The sequence below is a fragment of the Choloepus didactylus genome, chromosome 3 (genome assembly GCF_015220235.1).
Source record: "Choloepus didactylus isolate mChoDid1 chromosome 3, mChoDid1.pri, whole genome shotgun sequence".
NCBI classification, from domain to species: Eukaryota; Metazoa; Chordata; class Mammalia; order Pilosa; family Megalonychidae; genus Choloepus; species Choloepus didactylus.
In genome coordinates this window covers 139,912,290-139,930,046 of record NC_051309.1, presented here as the reverse complement: position 1 = coordinate 139,930,046, position 17,757 = coordinate 139,912,290, and the positions used below count along the sequence as shown (strand labels likewise).

Sequence of the window (17,757 nt, the reverse complement as noted above, 5' to 3'; positions counted from 1 at the left end):
TGGAAATACAGCTGTAACTGTAACATATATACATCTGGCTTTTCAAAAATAATATAGCATAAAGTTCACCTTTCTAAAGCATATAATTCAGTGTTTTTTAATATATTTACAAAGTTATGCAATCATCACCATCTAACTCTATAACATTTCATCACCCCAGAAAAGAACCATACCCATTAGCAGTTATTTCCCATTCTCTCTTTCCCTTATTTCCTAGCAACCACTAATCTACTTTCCATCTCTATAAGATATGCTTTTTTGGGACATTTCATAAAAATTGAATCATACAATTTGTGGCCTTTTGGGTCTAGCTTCTTTCACTTAGCATATTATCTTCAAGGTTCAACCATGGTGTAGTATGTATCAGTACGCCATTTCTTTTTTTTTTTTTTTTTTCATTTTTATTGAGATTGTTCAGATACCATACAATTATCCAAAGATCCAAAGTGTACAATCACTTGCCCCTGGGTACCCTCATACAGCTGTGCATCCATCACACTTAATTTTTGTTCAATTTTTAGAAACTTTTCATTACTCCAGACAAGAAATAAAGTGAAAGATGAAAAAAAGAAAAAAAGAAAAGGAAACTCTAATCCTCCCCTATCCTTAACCAACCCCCCTCAATTGTTGACTCCTAGTATTGATATAGTACATTTGTTACTGTTTATGAAAAAATGTTGAAATACTACTAACTGTAGTGTATAGTTTGTAATAGGTATATAGTTCTTCCCTATATGCCCCTCTATTATTAACTTCTAATTGTATTCTCATACACTTGTTCTGGTTCATGGAAGCAATTTCTAGTATTTGTACAGTTGATCATGGACATTGCCCACCATAGGATTCAGTTTTATACATTCCCATCTTTTGACCTCCAACTTTCCTTCTGGTAACATATATGACTCTAAGCTTCCCCTTTCCACCTCATTCACACACCATTCGGCACTGTTAGTTATTCTCGCATCTTGCTACCAATACCCCGTTCATTTCCAAACATTTAAGTTCATCCTAGTTGAACATTCTGCTCATACTAAGCAACCACTCCCCATTCTTAAACCTCGTCCTATATCTTGGTACCTTATATTTCATGTCTATGAGTTTACATATCATAATTAATTCCTATCAGTGAGACCCTGCCATAATTGTCCTTATGTGTCTGGCTTATTTCACTCAGTACATTGCCCTCGAGGTTTTGTCATCAACCCATTTTTTTTTTTTTTTAATATGGTTTTGCTCACTCATCATACATTCCATCCCAAGTAAATAATCGATGGTTCTCTGCATGGTCATACATTTATGTGTTCACCACCTTCACCACTATCTATATAAGGGCATCTACATTTCTTCCACAAGGCAGGAGGGAGAGTCAAAGAAGGTAGAGAGGCAAAAGAAAGAGGGAAAAAAAATGACAACTAGGAAGCAGCAAAAGGAAAAATAACCTTAAATCAAAGTAGAATAAAGAATCAGACAATACCACCAATGTCAAGTGTCGAACATGCCTCCCCTATTCCCCCCTCTTATCTGCATTTACCTTGGTATATCACCTTTGTTACATTAAAGGAAGCATAATACAATGATTCTATTAGTTACAGTCTCTAGTTTATGCTGATTGCATCCCTCCCCCAATGCCTCCCCATTTTTAACACCTTGCAAGGTTGACAATTGCTTGTTCTCCCTGGTAAAACAATATATTTGTACATTTTATCACAATTGTTGAATACTCTAGATTTCACCAAGTTACACAGTCCCAGTCTTTATCTTTCCTCCTCTCTTCTGGTGTCTCACATGCTCCCCACCTTCCTCTCTCATCCATATTCATAGTTATCTTTGTTCAGTGTACTTACATTGCTGTGCTACCATCTCCCAAAATTGTGTTCCAAACCACGCACTCCTGTCTTCTATCACCCTGTAGTGCTCCCTTTAGTATTTCCTGTAGGGCAGGTGTCTTGCTCACAAAGTCTCTCATTGTCTGTTTGTCAGAAAATATTTTGAGCTCTCCCTCATATTTGAAGGACAGCTTTGCTGGATATAGGATTCTTGGTTGGCGGTTCTTCTCTTTCAGTATCTTAAATATATCACACCACTTCCTTCTTGCCTCCATGGTTTCTGCTGAGATAGCCGCACATAGTCTTATTAAGCTTCCTTTGTATGTAATGGATCGCTTTTCTCTTGCTGCTTTCAGGATTCTCTTTGTCTTTGTCATTTGATAATCTGATTATTAAGTGTCTTGGCGTAAGCCTATTCATATCTCTTCTGTTTGGAGTACACTGTGCTTCCTGGATCTGTAATTTTATGTCTTTCATAAGAGATGGGAAATTTTCATTAATTATTTCCTCTATTATTGGTTCTGCCCCCTTTCCCTTCTCTTCTTCTGGGATACCAATGATACGTACATTATTGTACTTTGTTTCATCCTTGAGTTCCCGGAGACGTTGCTCATATTTTTTCATTCTTTTCTCCATCTGCTCCTTTGCGTGTAGGCTTTCAGGTGTTTTGTTCTCCAGTTCCTGAGTGTTTTCTTCTGCCTCTTGAGATCTGCTATTGTATGTTTCCATTGTGTCTTTCATCTCTTGTGTTGTGCCTTTCATTTCCATAGATTCCACTAGTTGTTTTTTTGAACTTTTGATTCCTGCCATATATATGCCCACTGTTTCCTTTACAGCCTCTATCTCTTTTGCAATATCTTCTCTAAACTTTTTGATTTGATTTAGCATTAGTTTAAATTCCTGTATCTCAGTTGAAGTGTACGTTTGTTCCTTTGACTGGGCCATAACTTTGTTTTTCTTAGTGTAGGTTGTAATTTTCTGTTGTCTAGGCATGGTTTCCTTGGTTATCCAAATCAGGTTTTCCCAGACCAGAATAGGCTCAGGTCCCAGAGGGAAGAAATATTCAGTATCTGGTTTCCCTGAGGGTGTGTCTTACAAAATTGCTCCACCCTTTGATGCCTCAGGTCACTGTGCTTTTCTGCCCAGCAAGTGACGCCTGTTAGCCTATAATTCTTAACTGCTGTGAGGAGGTATGGCCGTGTTCCCCCAGGCTCTGGGGTCTGGTTCTGAATGGAAAGGGCCCCACCCCTTTCCTCCTAGAGAAGACAGACCCCCCAGGTGGAGGTCATTAGCATTTCAATGGTCTCGCTCTGCTTGTGCTGTCTCCACCCTTCCCCAAGTCACAGCCCTGGAAACTGAATATGACTGGGGCTTTCTCCACTGAGCTGAAAAAGAAACAGATAGTCCCCTTCAGACCCAGTCCAAGTCGACCCTCCGGCTCTCCAAGATCAGTCGTCACCCAAAGCCTCTGTCTGTTTTTTGGAGATGCGTATCTGTAGTGAGCAGTTCACACTCGCTACTTAAAACCCCAGTTGGAGCTCAGCTGAGCTATATTCACTTGCTGGGGGAGAGCTTCTCTCTGGCACCACGAGGCTTTGCAGCTCAGGCTATGGGGGAGGGGGTCTCATGACTTGGATCCGCAGGTTTTACTTACAGATTTTATGCTGTGTTCTCGGGCATTCCTCCCAGTTCAGGTTGGTGTATGATGAGTGGATGGTCTCATTTGTCCCCCCACAGTTATTCTGGATTATTTTCTAGTTGTTTCTGGTCTTTTGTAGTTGTTCCAGGGGGACTACTTAGCTTCCACTCCTCTCTATGCGGCCATCTTGCCCTGCTCCCCAAGCTTATGTTCACGCCATTTCTTTTTAGGTGGAGTAATATTCCATTATATACATATACCACATTTTGTTTATCCATTCAGCATTTGAGGGAGACTTGGGTTGTTTCCGCTTTTTGGTTATTATGAATAATGCTATTATGAACACACATGTACAAGTTTTTGTGTGGATATAAGCTTTAATTCTTTTGGGTATTCCTAGGAATTGCTGGGTCATGTGGTGTGCTGGTTTGGATGTATTACGGCCCCCAAAATGCCATTATCTTTGATGCAATCTTGTGGAGGCAGATGTATTAGTGTTGATTAGGTTGGAACCTATCGATTGAATGCTTCCATGGAGATGTGACTACATCAACTGTGGGCAAGACCTTTGATTGGATAATTTCCATGGAGGTGTTACCCCACCCATTTAGGGTGAGTCTAATTAAATCACTGGAGCCATATAAAAAGCCGACAAACAGAATGAACTCAGAGCCGCTGTGAGTGACATTTTGGAGAGCAACTGAGAGTGACATTTTGAAGAGAAGCTGCAGCTAAGAGAGGACAAAATGCCCAAAGAGCAACATTTTGGAGAATGCCATTTTGAAACGCCACCTGGGAGCAAGAAGATGCAGCCACATGCCTTCCGAGCTAATAGAAGTTTTCTGGACACCAGTGGCCATCCTTCAGTGGAGGTACCCGATTGTTGATGCCTTACCTTGAACACTTTATGGCCTTCAGACTGTAACTTTGTAACCAAATAAACCCCCTTTAAAAAAGCCAATCCATCTCTGGTGTTTTGCATTCTGGCAGCATTAGCAAATGGGAACATGTGGTAACTCTGTTTTGAGATATTCTGTTACTTTTTGAAACAACACAAACATGTTTTTGTTAACCAACCTATGACTTACTGCCTCAGGATGTAGAATTAAAAATACAGGATCCAACTTAATGTGTTTTGGAAGAAGAGTTAACTTTAAACACTTCTAACAGGATTGAAGATTTTTCTAAATTAGAGAAAACTCATTACAGCAATTACTATACTTTTTGGGTTGACTCCTTTAAGTCACATATGACTCTGTCTTTATCTCCTAAAAACTGTTCACTTCTTTAAGCTTTCTGAATTATAACCATTTTTCTTTGACGGAAAAGTATTATTTGGATTATAAGGATTATGGAAATTAGAATACTTTTGCATTTTCTAAAGCTTATTTAAAAAACTGCCTATGGGTATGTATATATTGTATCCAGAGGAAAAAGTTTAACTACAAATTACAAATAGGGAACATTACCATATTTAGTTTCTTCAATTTGAAGAAGATATGTTTGGACTCTGCAAACATAAAGCTTACCTTAACTCCTGCACTTCCATTAGGCATCTTTTGCAGCTCATAAGGAAGTCTTATTCTTTCAGTTTGCACAATAGGATCATCAAACGATCGCCCATGAAGCTTTTTGAAGCCATGAATTGTATTTCTTACATTTGTGACAATCTGTTGGCAATAAATACTTTATTGATTATTTAATGAATGCAAAATAAAATATTACTATTCTAATACCGGAGAACTGCTAAGCCCCTCTTTCCTACATACTCAAGTTCAGATTTACACACAATCATTCGATTTTCTGGTCTCCAGCTGAAAACAATAAAATTATACAATGACAATGCATGTATCTTAACTATTACCCAGTTTCTTACAAAAATTTCCCTCCTAGGAGATATCAGAATCAAAATTAGTGTCTAAAAAAAAAGAACAAACAAAAATTTTTCAAATACAATGGAAATCCAATTACAACTAATTTCTTTTGTTTTCCTCAACACTTTTGCTCTAGTGAATTAACATCTTTGGTTTATCTTACTTCTTAATCTGTAAATAGTTTGTATTGTTGCAAAGTAATTTTTCCTCTAACTAGAACACAGAATTCAAACTATAATATTACTGAGATCCAGTTGCTTCCCTCTTGGTGACCTTCAAAAGCCAAGTAGATCTTGATCTTAAGTTATGAGATAAAAACTATAGGGATGCCAAATAACTATGTTAGTTTCGTTAGCTCTTCGGGAGAAATAAATCTAGTTTTAATTCTTCAGAGACTGATATCTATGATACATTTAGAAGATCAGCCAAAATATGAGATATAAACTTAAGTGAACGGGAGGGCTTTTGGTGTCATTTTGGCACCAAACCAACATATATACAACATGAAAGTGGAAGAGAAGATAAAAAACAAGCAGCCCATACATACATACATACATACATACATACATACATATACACACACACACACACACAGAAAGAGAGAGAGAGGGACGGAGGAAGAGAGAAAGAGATATCAAGTATAAAAGATAGTCTTGATAGAAATCATAAACAAAAAGTTCAGAATAAATGAGTCAATTATACCTACAAAGTCATGAGCAAAAAGCCCCACTAAAAAAAGTAAATATTATTTAAAAAAATATTTTATAGTGAAGAAAAGGAAGACCAAAGTAACTAAAATATAAGAAATAACTAAAATATAGGACTTCTGGTTAAAGGAAAATCAACCTATGGAAACCTTAAATTCACAAAAATAAAATTTTATAAAATTTAAGAAATATTTTACAACCGAAAGCAAAACACATCTAACAAAATACAAAGGTCTTAGGATCTATCATATTTTTCCCATTCTCTTTTTCTCGTTTTTAACTACATAAGATGGGACCTTAATTACCAAGATTCAGTTAATTCTTCCTATAAAAGACACAATATTGACATTAATAATTTACCTGGCTTTTAGCTGCATTTCCAATGGCTCGAGTTCTGGATCCCAAAGCTATACAGGCCCTAAATAGGAGAAAAGTAAAATATTTGTTACTATGGTATTTTTATACTAATGTGCTATTATTTTGCTTCTCCCTACACAAAAATGAATTTAAAAGGTTTAATATAATCATGCACTATATTATTATAAATACAGATTACTGTAAATCAGAATTTTACATAACTTTAAGCATCCCTAAATAATGGAATGGTGGTCAGAATAAATGTTAATTTTTTTTTTTTTTTTATGTTTGCTGACAGCATTATGTTCATCTCCAAAATTGTTTTTCAAATTCTATTAGTTTATGACCTATTTAACAAAATGATTATATTCAGTAAGACCAGACTGGCTCTGCTACTTAACAACTGAATAACATTGTAGAAATTATATAACATAGCTATTGTATAAATAAATGAATGAACAGAATGATGGATCCAAAGGGTAATGCTTATTTGGAGACTATGAAGAGTACAACTTGGATAATTTCATAGGACAGGTTGACAAATAGTAGTGGGGTCAGATTATAGAGGTCTCAAATGCTAAATTATATTATGCACCTCCATTTTCCATCTGGAAGATAGTGATAGTACCTACTCATAGGGTTGTGTAAGGATCAAATGAGCAAATATAACAAAACACTTTGAATAATACCTGGCTCACAATAAGTATTACATAAGTGACAGCTAATTTTATTAACTGTAATTAAATGTAATTCTGCTTACAAAAGCAAGTGTAGTACAATATTTTCATTAAAATACCACTTTAAGTTATGTTTCAGACAAATGTTTCCAAGATTTCAGGTATAACTACAGGAAACTACTCATTCAATCAACACATATTTATAGGAACTATGTGTATAAAGGTCACAATTCCTATCCTTGGAGAATTAATAGTACATTTTTAAAAAAATCAGTGTATAAACTATAGAAAACTAAAACAACAAATGATTTTTACAAAGGAGAGACAAATCATTTCCAGATAACAGAACTCGGGAAAAGCAAGAGGTGATTTCTGAATTAGAACTTGAAAGAAGAGAAAGCATTTAGTTAAGTATCTGTTTTGTGTAAAACGGTATTGCTGGTTTATATATAATACAAACTGATATATAATACAAACCGAAGAGGAAAGATCCCAGAACAGTGATTTTCAAGGGCTGAGAAATCCACTGTTATGTTGGAGACCAATGGATTTTTAGGGAAGGAAAGCAGTTGAAAAGTTCATTTATTCAATTTAACAAATGTTTGCTGAAGAAAACTACATATAATATATAAATCTATTCTCAACATGATAGCCAGAGTGATCCTTTTAAGGACTAAGATTATGACACTGTTCCAGGGAAAAACCTCCAATGGTGTTTGCTCTCACAATGTAAAACTTCCACAACAGCCAAGAAAGCCCTTTATGGTCTCGTCTCTGGCCACCTCATACTAACTTCAATCCAGGCACACTGGCTTCCATACTGTATTTGGGCTCTGCCAAGAACACTTCTGCATCACAGCCTTTGTACATGCTGTTCCCCTTTTCTGGTACTCTTCTAAATACAACTATATGGCTTGTGCTCTTACTTCTTTCAGGTCTCTGCTCAATGTTAGCTTATCAGACCTTTCCCTGACCACCCTATATAAACAACAAGCCTGTCCCTGCCCAACACATACAAATCTCATATCCTATAACCTAATTTTGTTTTTCTCCATACTATGTATTACCATCTGACATAATTTACTTACTGACTGTATCTCTATACCAGAGCGTGAACTCCACGAGGGCAGAGAACGTATGCCTACCACCTCACAGATCTGTACTATTCAATATGGTAGTCGCTAGTCACATGTGGCTAGTAAATTAAAATAGAATAATTTCAGTTCTCTGTATTAGCTTAGATCATTGGGTGATATATAGCAAAGGTACATATTAAATATTTGCTGAATGCATAAATGAATGAATGGAATGATGGCTCCAAAGGGTAATCCTTATTTGGAGACTATGAAGAATATAACTTGGATAGTTTCATAGGACAGTTTGCCAAATAGTAGTGGGGTCAGATTATAGAGGTCTCAAATGATAAATGATAAATTTGAAATTTATTCAGTACGTAATGGGAATTCATTAAAAGGTTTTTGAATAATAGAACTCAATGTTGATATACAGTACAAACTGAAGAGGAAAGATTCCAGAACTGTGACTTTCAAGGACTGAGAAATCCACTGTTATGTTGGAGACCAATGGATTTTTAGGGAAGGAAAGCAGTTGAAAAGTTCATTTATTCAATTTAACAAATGTCTGTTGAATAACTACTACATGCCTGGTACTCTGTTAGTTGCTAGAGATACAATAGTGAGGGAAAAAAGACATAGCTTTGGCTCTCTTGGAACTTACTATTATAGACTCATACAAATGAGTACAATAGAGGGGTACTATGGTGCTATAAGAGTAGATAACAGCAGGAACTGACCTAAAGAAAGACCCTCAGGAAAGACTACTCTGAGGAAGTGATGAGATTTGAAGGAAGAGTAAATGATGAAGGGATGGCTGTGTGGATGGGTGAAGACCATTTTGACTACAGTATGAGCTAATGGAAGGAGGGCCAGAAATTGTCAGTAATCTTTATCAAGATGGTGGCAGCAGAGACAGACAGAGGGGAAAGGAATTAAGAGACATTTAGGAAGTAGAATGAAAGACTTGGTGATAGACTAGGTCTGCACTCTTCAATATGGTAGCCACAGTCATCAGTCACATGTGGCTACTGACCATGTGAAATGGGGCTAGTCTGAATTAAGATGTGCTATAAATGTAAAATATACCCAGGATTTTGGAGACTTAATATGAAAAAAAGGAAAACATCTCATTTTAATATTTATATGTTGATTATACGAAAGGATAAGATTTTGGACATATTGAGTTAAATCAAATATATTATTGGACAGCACAGGACTAGATAGGAGGAAGAGGCAGGAGTCAAGAATAATGTCTAGGTTTACAGTTTGCATGAGTGTATGTAGATGGTGGTGTCCTTCAATGGGAAAAAAAAAACCAAACATTGGAAGAGGGGACAAGTTTGGAGGGGGATGATCACAAGTTCTATTTTGGACATGCTGAGTTTGAGGTGTATTTGAGACATACAAGCATATATATATATTATAAGTGAAATGTTAAAAGTGATGGGCATATGCAGGAGAGAACAGAAAGTACTGTTCTCTAATTGTAATGTGAAAAATGGGAAATTAAGAACTTGGGAGGAATTATGGCTCAGCTGACAGCTTTGCATCTGTCTTCTCTTGCAAATTAACTCTTTGATACTTATTCTCCACTAGAATAAACATTTACATACCCACTATGGTAATCTGGTGGGTGACTGGCATTCCATCCTAAAACACTTATCAGAGAATATATAGATTTGCCACCTCTCAGCCTACTTTATAATCCCTGCTCCCAACTTTGACACATTTACTAATACTTCCAATTTTTCAATACTAGGCTACCATCATTTGAGTGCACAGAAAATTTTATTTTTAGGTTAATTCAAGAGTTTAACTTCTGTTAGGTTCAAATAAGATTCAAATTTAGCTATCACTTAGTTAAGTGCTAGGTTCTCTGAAATATGTTTCATGCCTATGCCATTTCACAGAGAAAACTAAACAGTTATTATGAGATATTCTCTGAAAAGCAGACTTAACTTTTAAAGATTAAAGAATTGTAATGTTAGGGCTTAGAAATGCCCAGGACTTCAAACAGGCAGAAAAATCACCTCATAGAGCTAAATAAAGGTCTTCAAATGCCTTTCTTCAGTTTTCCAACTTTCTTTAAAAAAGAATCTAGAAACCAATGACTGAATAAAAAAATACCTACCAAGGATTTACAGAAAAATCCAAATAAATTAAATATTTATTCTCTATCAAAACTTTTACCTACCATACCAGGGGAAATAAGCATATTATACCATAATTTAGGCTGATGTAAAACTTTTTACAGAAAAGGGTATTCAGTATACTTTTTGTAGATTTGAACTATGTAAAAATTCCATTTTGTACCTAAAGAAAATGGAGGGTTTACAGTGCAGCTTAAATCTATAATATTCAATCTGATGTTGATACCCTTGGGATAGGTTCCAGATTCTCAAAAAATGCCACAAAATTCTAACAAACATCCTAAACAAGCAAAACTTCTAAATGTCCTATGTCACATTTAGTGGGCGGGAATAAAAAAAAAAAAAAGAAAGAAAGAAAAAGAAAAAAAGGATGTGACCTTAAGAAAGCTGTATCTTCCCCTTAAACGTGAAGACTAATTTTTCTTTCTCTAATCCTTACAACATCTATCTTTATAAGGCAAGCCTGATTAGGGTACAGAAGACACAAATGGCCAGCAGACTGGAGATTTCTCCCCTAGGAGGTCAGCACTTTGCTCCTCTCTTGTCAATCTCCCTTAAAGATATAAAACCTCTTGATTTTACCACTTAAGCTTTAAAGATAGCCCATTTTCTTTTCCTTTTATCTTTCCTGTGTCAGTTCTGTGAGAAGATGGTAATTACTACTTATAACCTCTTCTACTATCATTGATTAAAGGATAAGTAACACAGTAGCTAGATTAATGATGACATGAGAAGGCAGTGAATAGGTTTAAATCAAGAGGTCAGCCCCTTACATTTCCAGTTTGGCTCTGAATCCAATTGTCAGTTGCTGAGCAACTAGTTTATACTATGGTTGCCAAGATATCCATACAGCAGGATTTCTCAACCTTGGCACTATTGACATTTTGGGCCAGATAATTCTTTGTTGGGGTGAGGACTATGCATTGTAGGATTTTTAGCATCATCCTTGGCTTCTACCTACCTAGATGCCAGTAGCATCATCCTTGTCCCCCTTCAGCTGTGACAACCAAAAGTATCTTGTCATATTGTCAGATGTACTTGAGGGGCAAAATCACCCCTGGTTAAGAATCACTTCCCTAGAGCATCATTTCCCACAGTGTTATTTCTTAGAAGTGCTTCTGAAAAAAGGGCCTCTGTTCAAACAGTTTAGGGAACATATCCTTTTCTTGGAGAGTTTCAATGATAAATTAAGAGATCTGAGAAGTTCTGCAATAAAGAAATATATGGTTATTGTTTCCCAAAGTTAACAATTTGTTAAGTTGCCCTAGCCCTAAAAGGTGGTGAATGAAAGAGGATGTTCTCAAGAGGACTGTTGCCAAGGACTGTTGCCATTTACTTTCTAGCTTGCTATTTTAACAAATAAAACTTCTGTAATATATAACAACATAAAACTGCCAATCTTTCACTATGGATAACAGTTAAAGCATTCTAGTATATAAAAAAAGAATAAAAGAAGCTCAGAACTTGAAACTATTAACAGAAATCACACAGACAGCTACACAGATACATTATTAAAAATTGATTATTTTGAGAATTCTCTTTCAATTCACCCAGTTCAAAGACAAATATCAATGCATAATAATTAAAAAATTTTTCTGATTATGACTGTCTAAACTAGGGTTGGCAAACTACCACTCACCATCTGCCTTGTAAGTAAAGTTTTATCAGAAGAGCCATGGTGATTAATTTGTACTGAACTGTCAATGTCTGCTTTTTCACCATAACTGCAGAGTTGAGTAATTATGACAGAAACTATATGGCCTGCAAAGCCTAAAATATTTACTATCTGGCTCTTTATAGAAAAACTTTGCCCAGCCCTGACTTACAGAGTTCTTTTTATAAAAGTATCAGTCAGAAAAGTAAGATTTATTGCCAACATAAGAGACTCTAAATTTAAACGTTAATAAAACGATCCAAAATTCAAGTTTCCATTCAGAGAACATTCTAAAAAACATACACGCAAAATTCTATATGTGAGGTATGCAACTTTAAAGACATTATCTTATTTCTTCATTCTCATAGTCCTAAGAAGTATTAACACTATTTTACAGACATGGTTGATGCTCAGAGAGGTTAGATAAATTAAGATACCCGGCTAGTAACTAGCAGAACTAGAATTTGAATTCAAGCCTTCCAAATTGACAGTCCACATTATACTGTTCTATATGTGTAGAATATACTACCTTTTACAATTCACCTTCAGAAATCATAAAATTATTATTGATGGGGTATGCAGCAACTGTTTAAAAAAGTTAAGCATATATATAAAAAACAAAAAAAAACACAAAATGAATAAAACAACAACAACAAAAGACCCTGTTGTTCCCTTTTGCTTTAACACAGAAGTCAACAGTGCATCCCCAAACCTTGGGGCTGTGGGAAGAGGGAATATGGGGTAAAGAACCCTTCTTGATTAGAGAGGCAATAGCATTCCCAGTAGCAGAATTTAAGATTTTTAAAGGGTAAACAAGGTTTGTATGAGGTCATCAGTAAATCAAATAACACTCTAACATTTTAAAAATTTACTATAATAAAATAGTGACCACATACTATCAAATTGGCATGTTAACTATGTTAAGCTCATAATAAATATATTACACAAATAATTTTTATTTATCATTCTTTGCCTTCTAAAAACCTTTCAGGGCTTCTCACAGCAAGGCAATGGCTACAGATTCATTTTGTTTTATTAAAGGTAACATTTAAAACAGTTTTTATAGTCTTAGCTCTGGCCATGCCGAAGTATGAGCCATCTGTCCCTCTCTTTCTCTTACTTCAGCACCCTCAGCATATTTGATTTTTAAGAAAAGTGCAAATGTTCATTGTATTTGTTTATAAATAGCAAAATAATAATTAATAGTAGTTGATCCATTGATGGAATACTATACAGCCATTAAAAAGAATGAGGTAAATTAGAGCTTTAATTTGGTATTGAATGAAGATTCTTGGCTGCAATTTTCTTTCCTATGCCTGAAACTAATCACTCTGATATAATTAAACCTGGGATGGAAATTTCAATCACCACATCTATACTTGATTCAATAATACAAACATTTCTATAGCTTTCAAAATGTGCACATTAAGTGATTCTACTTTTAGGAATTTATTTGAAGGGATTAAAAATCAAAAATTTATTTGCAAAAATAGATATTTTCAGCATTATTTCTCAGAACAAAATACCATATACAATGTGAATGTCCAACAGAGGGATTAAATTAAGGTAATAATGACACAAACACTAAAATTGATGGTTTAGAAAGATATTTTATGTAGAAGGAGGTTATCAAACAAAATATAAAGCATAGTTTACTCCCTTCCCCTTGAAATCATGCACACAGAAAACCATCTGGAAGTTTTATTTCTGTGTGGAGGAAATAAGATTTTTACTTTCATCTTCTAATGTGCTTGTATTTTCTATGATGAGTATGTATTATTTGTGCAAAAATTTTCTTTAAAAATAAGAAAATCCTCATAAAAAATAGTAATTTCTTTTTTCTTCTTGAACTATGCATGAGAAGGGAGGCTAGTAGAAGCACACTGACCATATAGATGGTGAATTTGAAGAATAAATAGGTTAAATTACTTGCCTTTGGTCCCTTGTTTATAGGTTAAAACTTAATTCTCTTTTTCATTAAACTATTATTCTTGGTTTCTACAAGGGTCCTTCTAATGTGGACAAAAGCAAGTATGTTAAAGAATGAACAAAAAATGTGAAAAGGTATGGATGCAAAAACCAACTACATTGAACACTTTCTCTTGTCCACAGGATTCCTTTATAATGTATTTACATCTTAGAAATACCACTGTCATATTACATTGATGTCAGCACTGGAATATGAGAACTTTTTTTGAAGAGCTAATTTGTATCATGTGTTATTAAATACTGTGGTGTATTATAAAAGTTAAGGGTCCTGTAATAGCTGTAATGCCTTTAACATGATCAGCACTCAGTAACTGTCAACAAATCAACATCCTGGGATCAGGAAGGGTTATATTTTCACTCAATTTGAGCCCCCACAAAGTAAATACACTGTGTAAGAATACCGGACTACTGTAAAGTAACACCAAAAGATATATTCCCGAGGGAAATGACAGTGCACACCCCTATGCACTACACAATCAATGGAGAGAAGAGCTGAGTTGCAGATACAAACTAAGTGAGAATATGATCCTTCTACCTTTGAAACAGATTAGACTTATTAAATCCAGAAATTAGCATTTGTTTTCTTACACGTAAATCATAAATATCATGTCAAATCCAAGCCATATGGAATTAAGACTATGGTGCCTAAAAATAGTAATAAAAAGCCTTCTTTCTAAAATATTCAAATGAGTAACCTAATTTTTGAGGAACTCTCTCTGTAAGTCTGACCAGGATCTTGAGTTACCTACTTACTAATAAGGATATTTCTGAGCCTGGAAATGCATATTTTTCTTACAGTTCTGGTTCTGATCATTAAGGGTAAGGCTTTAAAGACTGGGGGAATGTCCACCCCACCTCTCACTTTTTCTTCATAGCTTAAGTCCTAGAAGCCAAAGACTACCCCCATTAATCTCTACTCTGCACAAACAAAAGTGTGGAATTTTCGGATCCTTCTTTGGCAGAAACCCATATTTATTGTGGCTTAGATGGGCTTTTAAAAAAATATCTCATACAGATGAATTCATAAATAGTTCATGATTATTGCTCCAGCCTCTCATTGTGCATAGAAGCCTGAAAGGGATGCAAAAGGAGAGTTCTAACAGTACTATGGGAAAATATGACCTATGCCCATATTTGAGGATATAAACACCCAAAAATTCTACTGAAAAAAATACATATATCTAGAAAATACATTGCATATCTGTAAAACCTTCTAGAAAGTTCTTTGAAAGAAACCAAAGCACAGACTGCTTCCAATAAGTATTCTACTCTTTAACACCCCCTTGCAAGTTTTAAAATAGACTCCCAACCCAGAATTTAAATTATCAGTAAACTTGTGATATTTTAGACTTTTAAAGGCTTAGCTTAATACCAATCTTGGTTAAAATTAGTGTAACTTAAATAGAAATATTATATTTTGGGTCATTTCAAAGAGTCAAATTAATTTTTAATTACCTTTCCACAGAATGTCAAATAATACATGAACAGCTGGATTTGTAATAAAATTGTTGGTAACAGGACCTACAATAAGAAGCTAGGTTTTCATATCCCAGTCTTAATTATATTCTTTGTCAAAAAATTTCCCACAGCAGAGAAAACGGAACATGTAGAAACATGTTTGTTTCCATGACACGGTGCTATCTCTTCTAAGTCTTTCATCAAGTGTTCATAATAGATCCATTCACTACCATGTTTACACAGGACAGTCACCTCCGAATCTCCAATTTTTCATTCTGTAGAAATACACTTTTGGTAGGACCTAACTTGATCACTTTCCTTTAATTGGCGTACATTACCAATACGTGAGACCAAAGATTACCATTCTTGATTCTCGCCCCATTGAAGAAAAAGCAGCATTAACCTACGCCCCTGGAAACCGGTCGGATTACCTCGAATTCTCAAGGACACTGGAGTGAAAGCCCGCACGCCTACCCCCTCCCCCACCGCACCCCGAAATGGTAAGTCTAAGCCTCCACTTTTTACTTTCCTGAGAAACAACTGTCACCCATAGAAATCGGGAAAAGAGGAAGAGCAGAATGAATGAACTCTCTACGTAGCTAGCAGGAAATGCCCGCGGCAGACAATCCGACTCAAGCACCAACAGCAGCAACCGTAGCTCTTTCTTCAGTGGTCAGGACGCCGAGGCGGTTCTAGACCAACCCATTTTCAGCACCCTAAAGCAAGAGTGCTGGGGGGACAAGAGTGTGGGAGAGGGGGGCGTGTGGCTACACAAGGGAGCGATGCGCCAGCTATCAGAGTTAAGTCCCTCGTCCTTGAAGGAAAAGAAGCTTTCCCGGGTAAGTCCGACTCCCTCCTAGGCCCGCGAACCAGCGGTCTCTAGAGATTGCAGTTCATGGGCTTGCACCTGTCATCTCAGGGTTCGGCCCGTTATCAGAGAGAAAACCGGAGGACACCAGCAGGCGGAACAAACGGAAGGGTCAAGAGAAAATGTGTCTTAGGATCGGTGTTATGACCAGAAGAGACACTTACGGGGTACACCTGTCGCTGTACTCATTGGCGATGGTCTCGATGCCGCCACTCCTAGCTACAGCGATGTAGCAGTTGAGAAAGCCGAGGTCAATGCCAACCACAGACATCCCGCCGCCTAAAGGTCGGGGTGCTGGTGCTGAAGTCTCCCACGCGGGGACCGCGTCCTTTACCGAGCTGTCGCTGCTGGGATTGCGATTCCTGCGAGAAGCAAAGAAAGGAAGACCCGAAGTCGCTACGCAGAAAATCTAGGACAGGGCGTCGGGGAACTCGGGAAGGAGTGGATGCAGCCCGCGCCGAAGCCTCCGCCGCGCCCCGCTGCCTCTGTCTCTCTCCTACTGCGGTTCGGCGGCCTCCAACCGGCAGTTACTGTGATCTGCGCCTGCGTGCTCCGCCGCCGGGGAGGCTCGCGAACAGCCCCTCCCGGCCCGAAGCTGCTGCAGGCCCCGGCTTCGGCCGCTTCCGTCAGCGCTCGGGCAACGGCTGCCCGAGGAGCCGCGGGTTCGAGAAAGATCTGGAAAAATGGAGGCAGCTAGGCCTGCTAGGGGATGGGAGGGAGAGGAAGGAGAAGCGGGGGGAGGATAGGGAGTAGGGAAAAGAGAGGTGGCTCGCCCGCCCTCTCGCGGCAGCTGGGCGCACTGCCTTTGGGCTAGGTGAGAGAAAGCCGCTTGGCCCGGTGGGTGTGCTAATGTGTTTTGAAGCACCCTTTCTGTTGCTGTTGTTTTGGCAACTAGAAGCCAGCCTATTTCAGCGACAAGGTACCGCTGGGGCGTGCCCAAAGGCAGGCGTCCAGGCAGGCAGGTGCTGGCCCGGCGATATCTCCTCGCCGCTTCCTCTCGGAGGGGCCCCCCCGCCCGGTGCCGCGGGCGCCTCCACCCACCCGCGGCCTTGCCGCCCCGAGGGGCCCATGTGCCGCCGGTCGGTGTGGGCGCGCGGTCCCGCCGCCCCGCCGCGGCGCCCTGCTCTGTGAGGTGGCGCCCATTGTGCCGCGCGGCCTCGCCTTGCCCGAAGGGCCGCCGCCACTCCCGGGGGAAAGGAGGCCTTGTCGCTTCAGAAGCCGCCTCTTGTGGGAAGGCCGACTGAACACGTTTTAGGTGTTTTGTTTTTTTCCTACCAGGGCTTGAAATATCAAAAGACGAACTTCTGTCAAGAAACACGAGCACAATGACAACTTTACCTTCATGTATCTTCCTTTACACCTTTCTAAAAGATAGTCTCCTTCGCTAACCCTTACCTCTGAAAACCAGTTTTACAGGAAAGAGACCTTAAGTCTGCGTGTCACTGGGACACAGGCCACGCCGGTGCCTCCGCCTCCAGCCAC

The 17,757-nt window shown here is 37.8% G+C and overlaps 1 protein-coding gene across 1 annotated transcript in view; it reads right to left on the bottom strand.

Moving 5' to 3' along the window:
• The window catches only part of HSPA4L (heat shock protein family A (Hsp70) member 4 like), a 55,689-nt gene extending 38,722 nt beyond the window's left edge, over nt 1–16,967 (bottom strand). The window contains exons 1-3 of the mRNA XM_037830624.1: nt 16,440–16,967; nt 6,407–6,464; nt 4,995–5,135 (exon numbers count right to left, since the gene is read on the bottom strand). Coding sequence (XP_037686552.1) covers nt 4,995–5,135; nt 6,407–6,464; nt 16,440–16,546 — 306 coding nt within the window. The 5' untranslated portion in view covers nt 16,547–16,967. The remainder of the gene's footprint in view (nt 1–4,994; nt 5,136–6,406; nt 6,465–16,439) is intronic.
• Between the last annotated feature and the right edge of the window lie 790 nt (nt 16,968–17,757).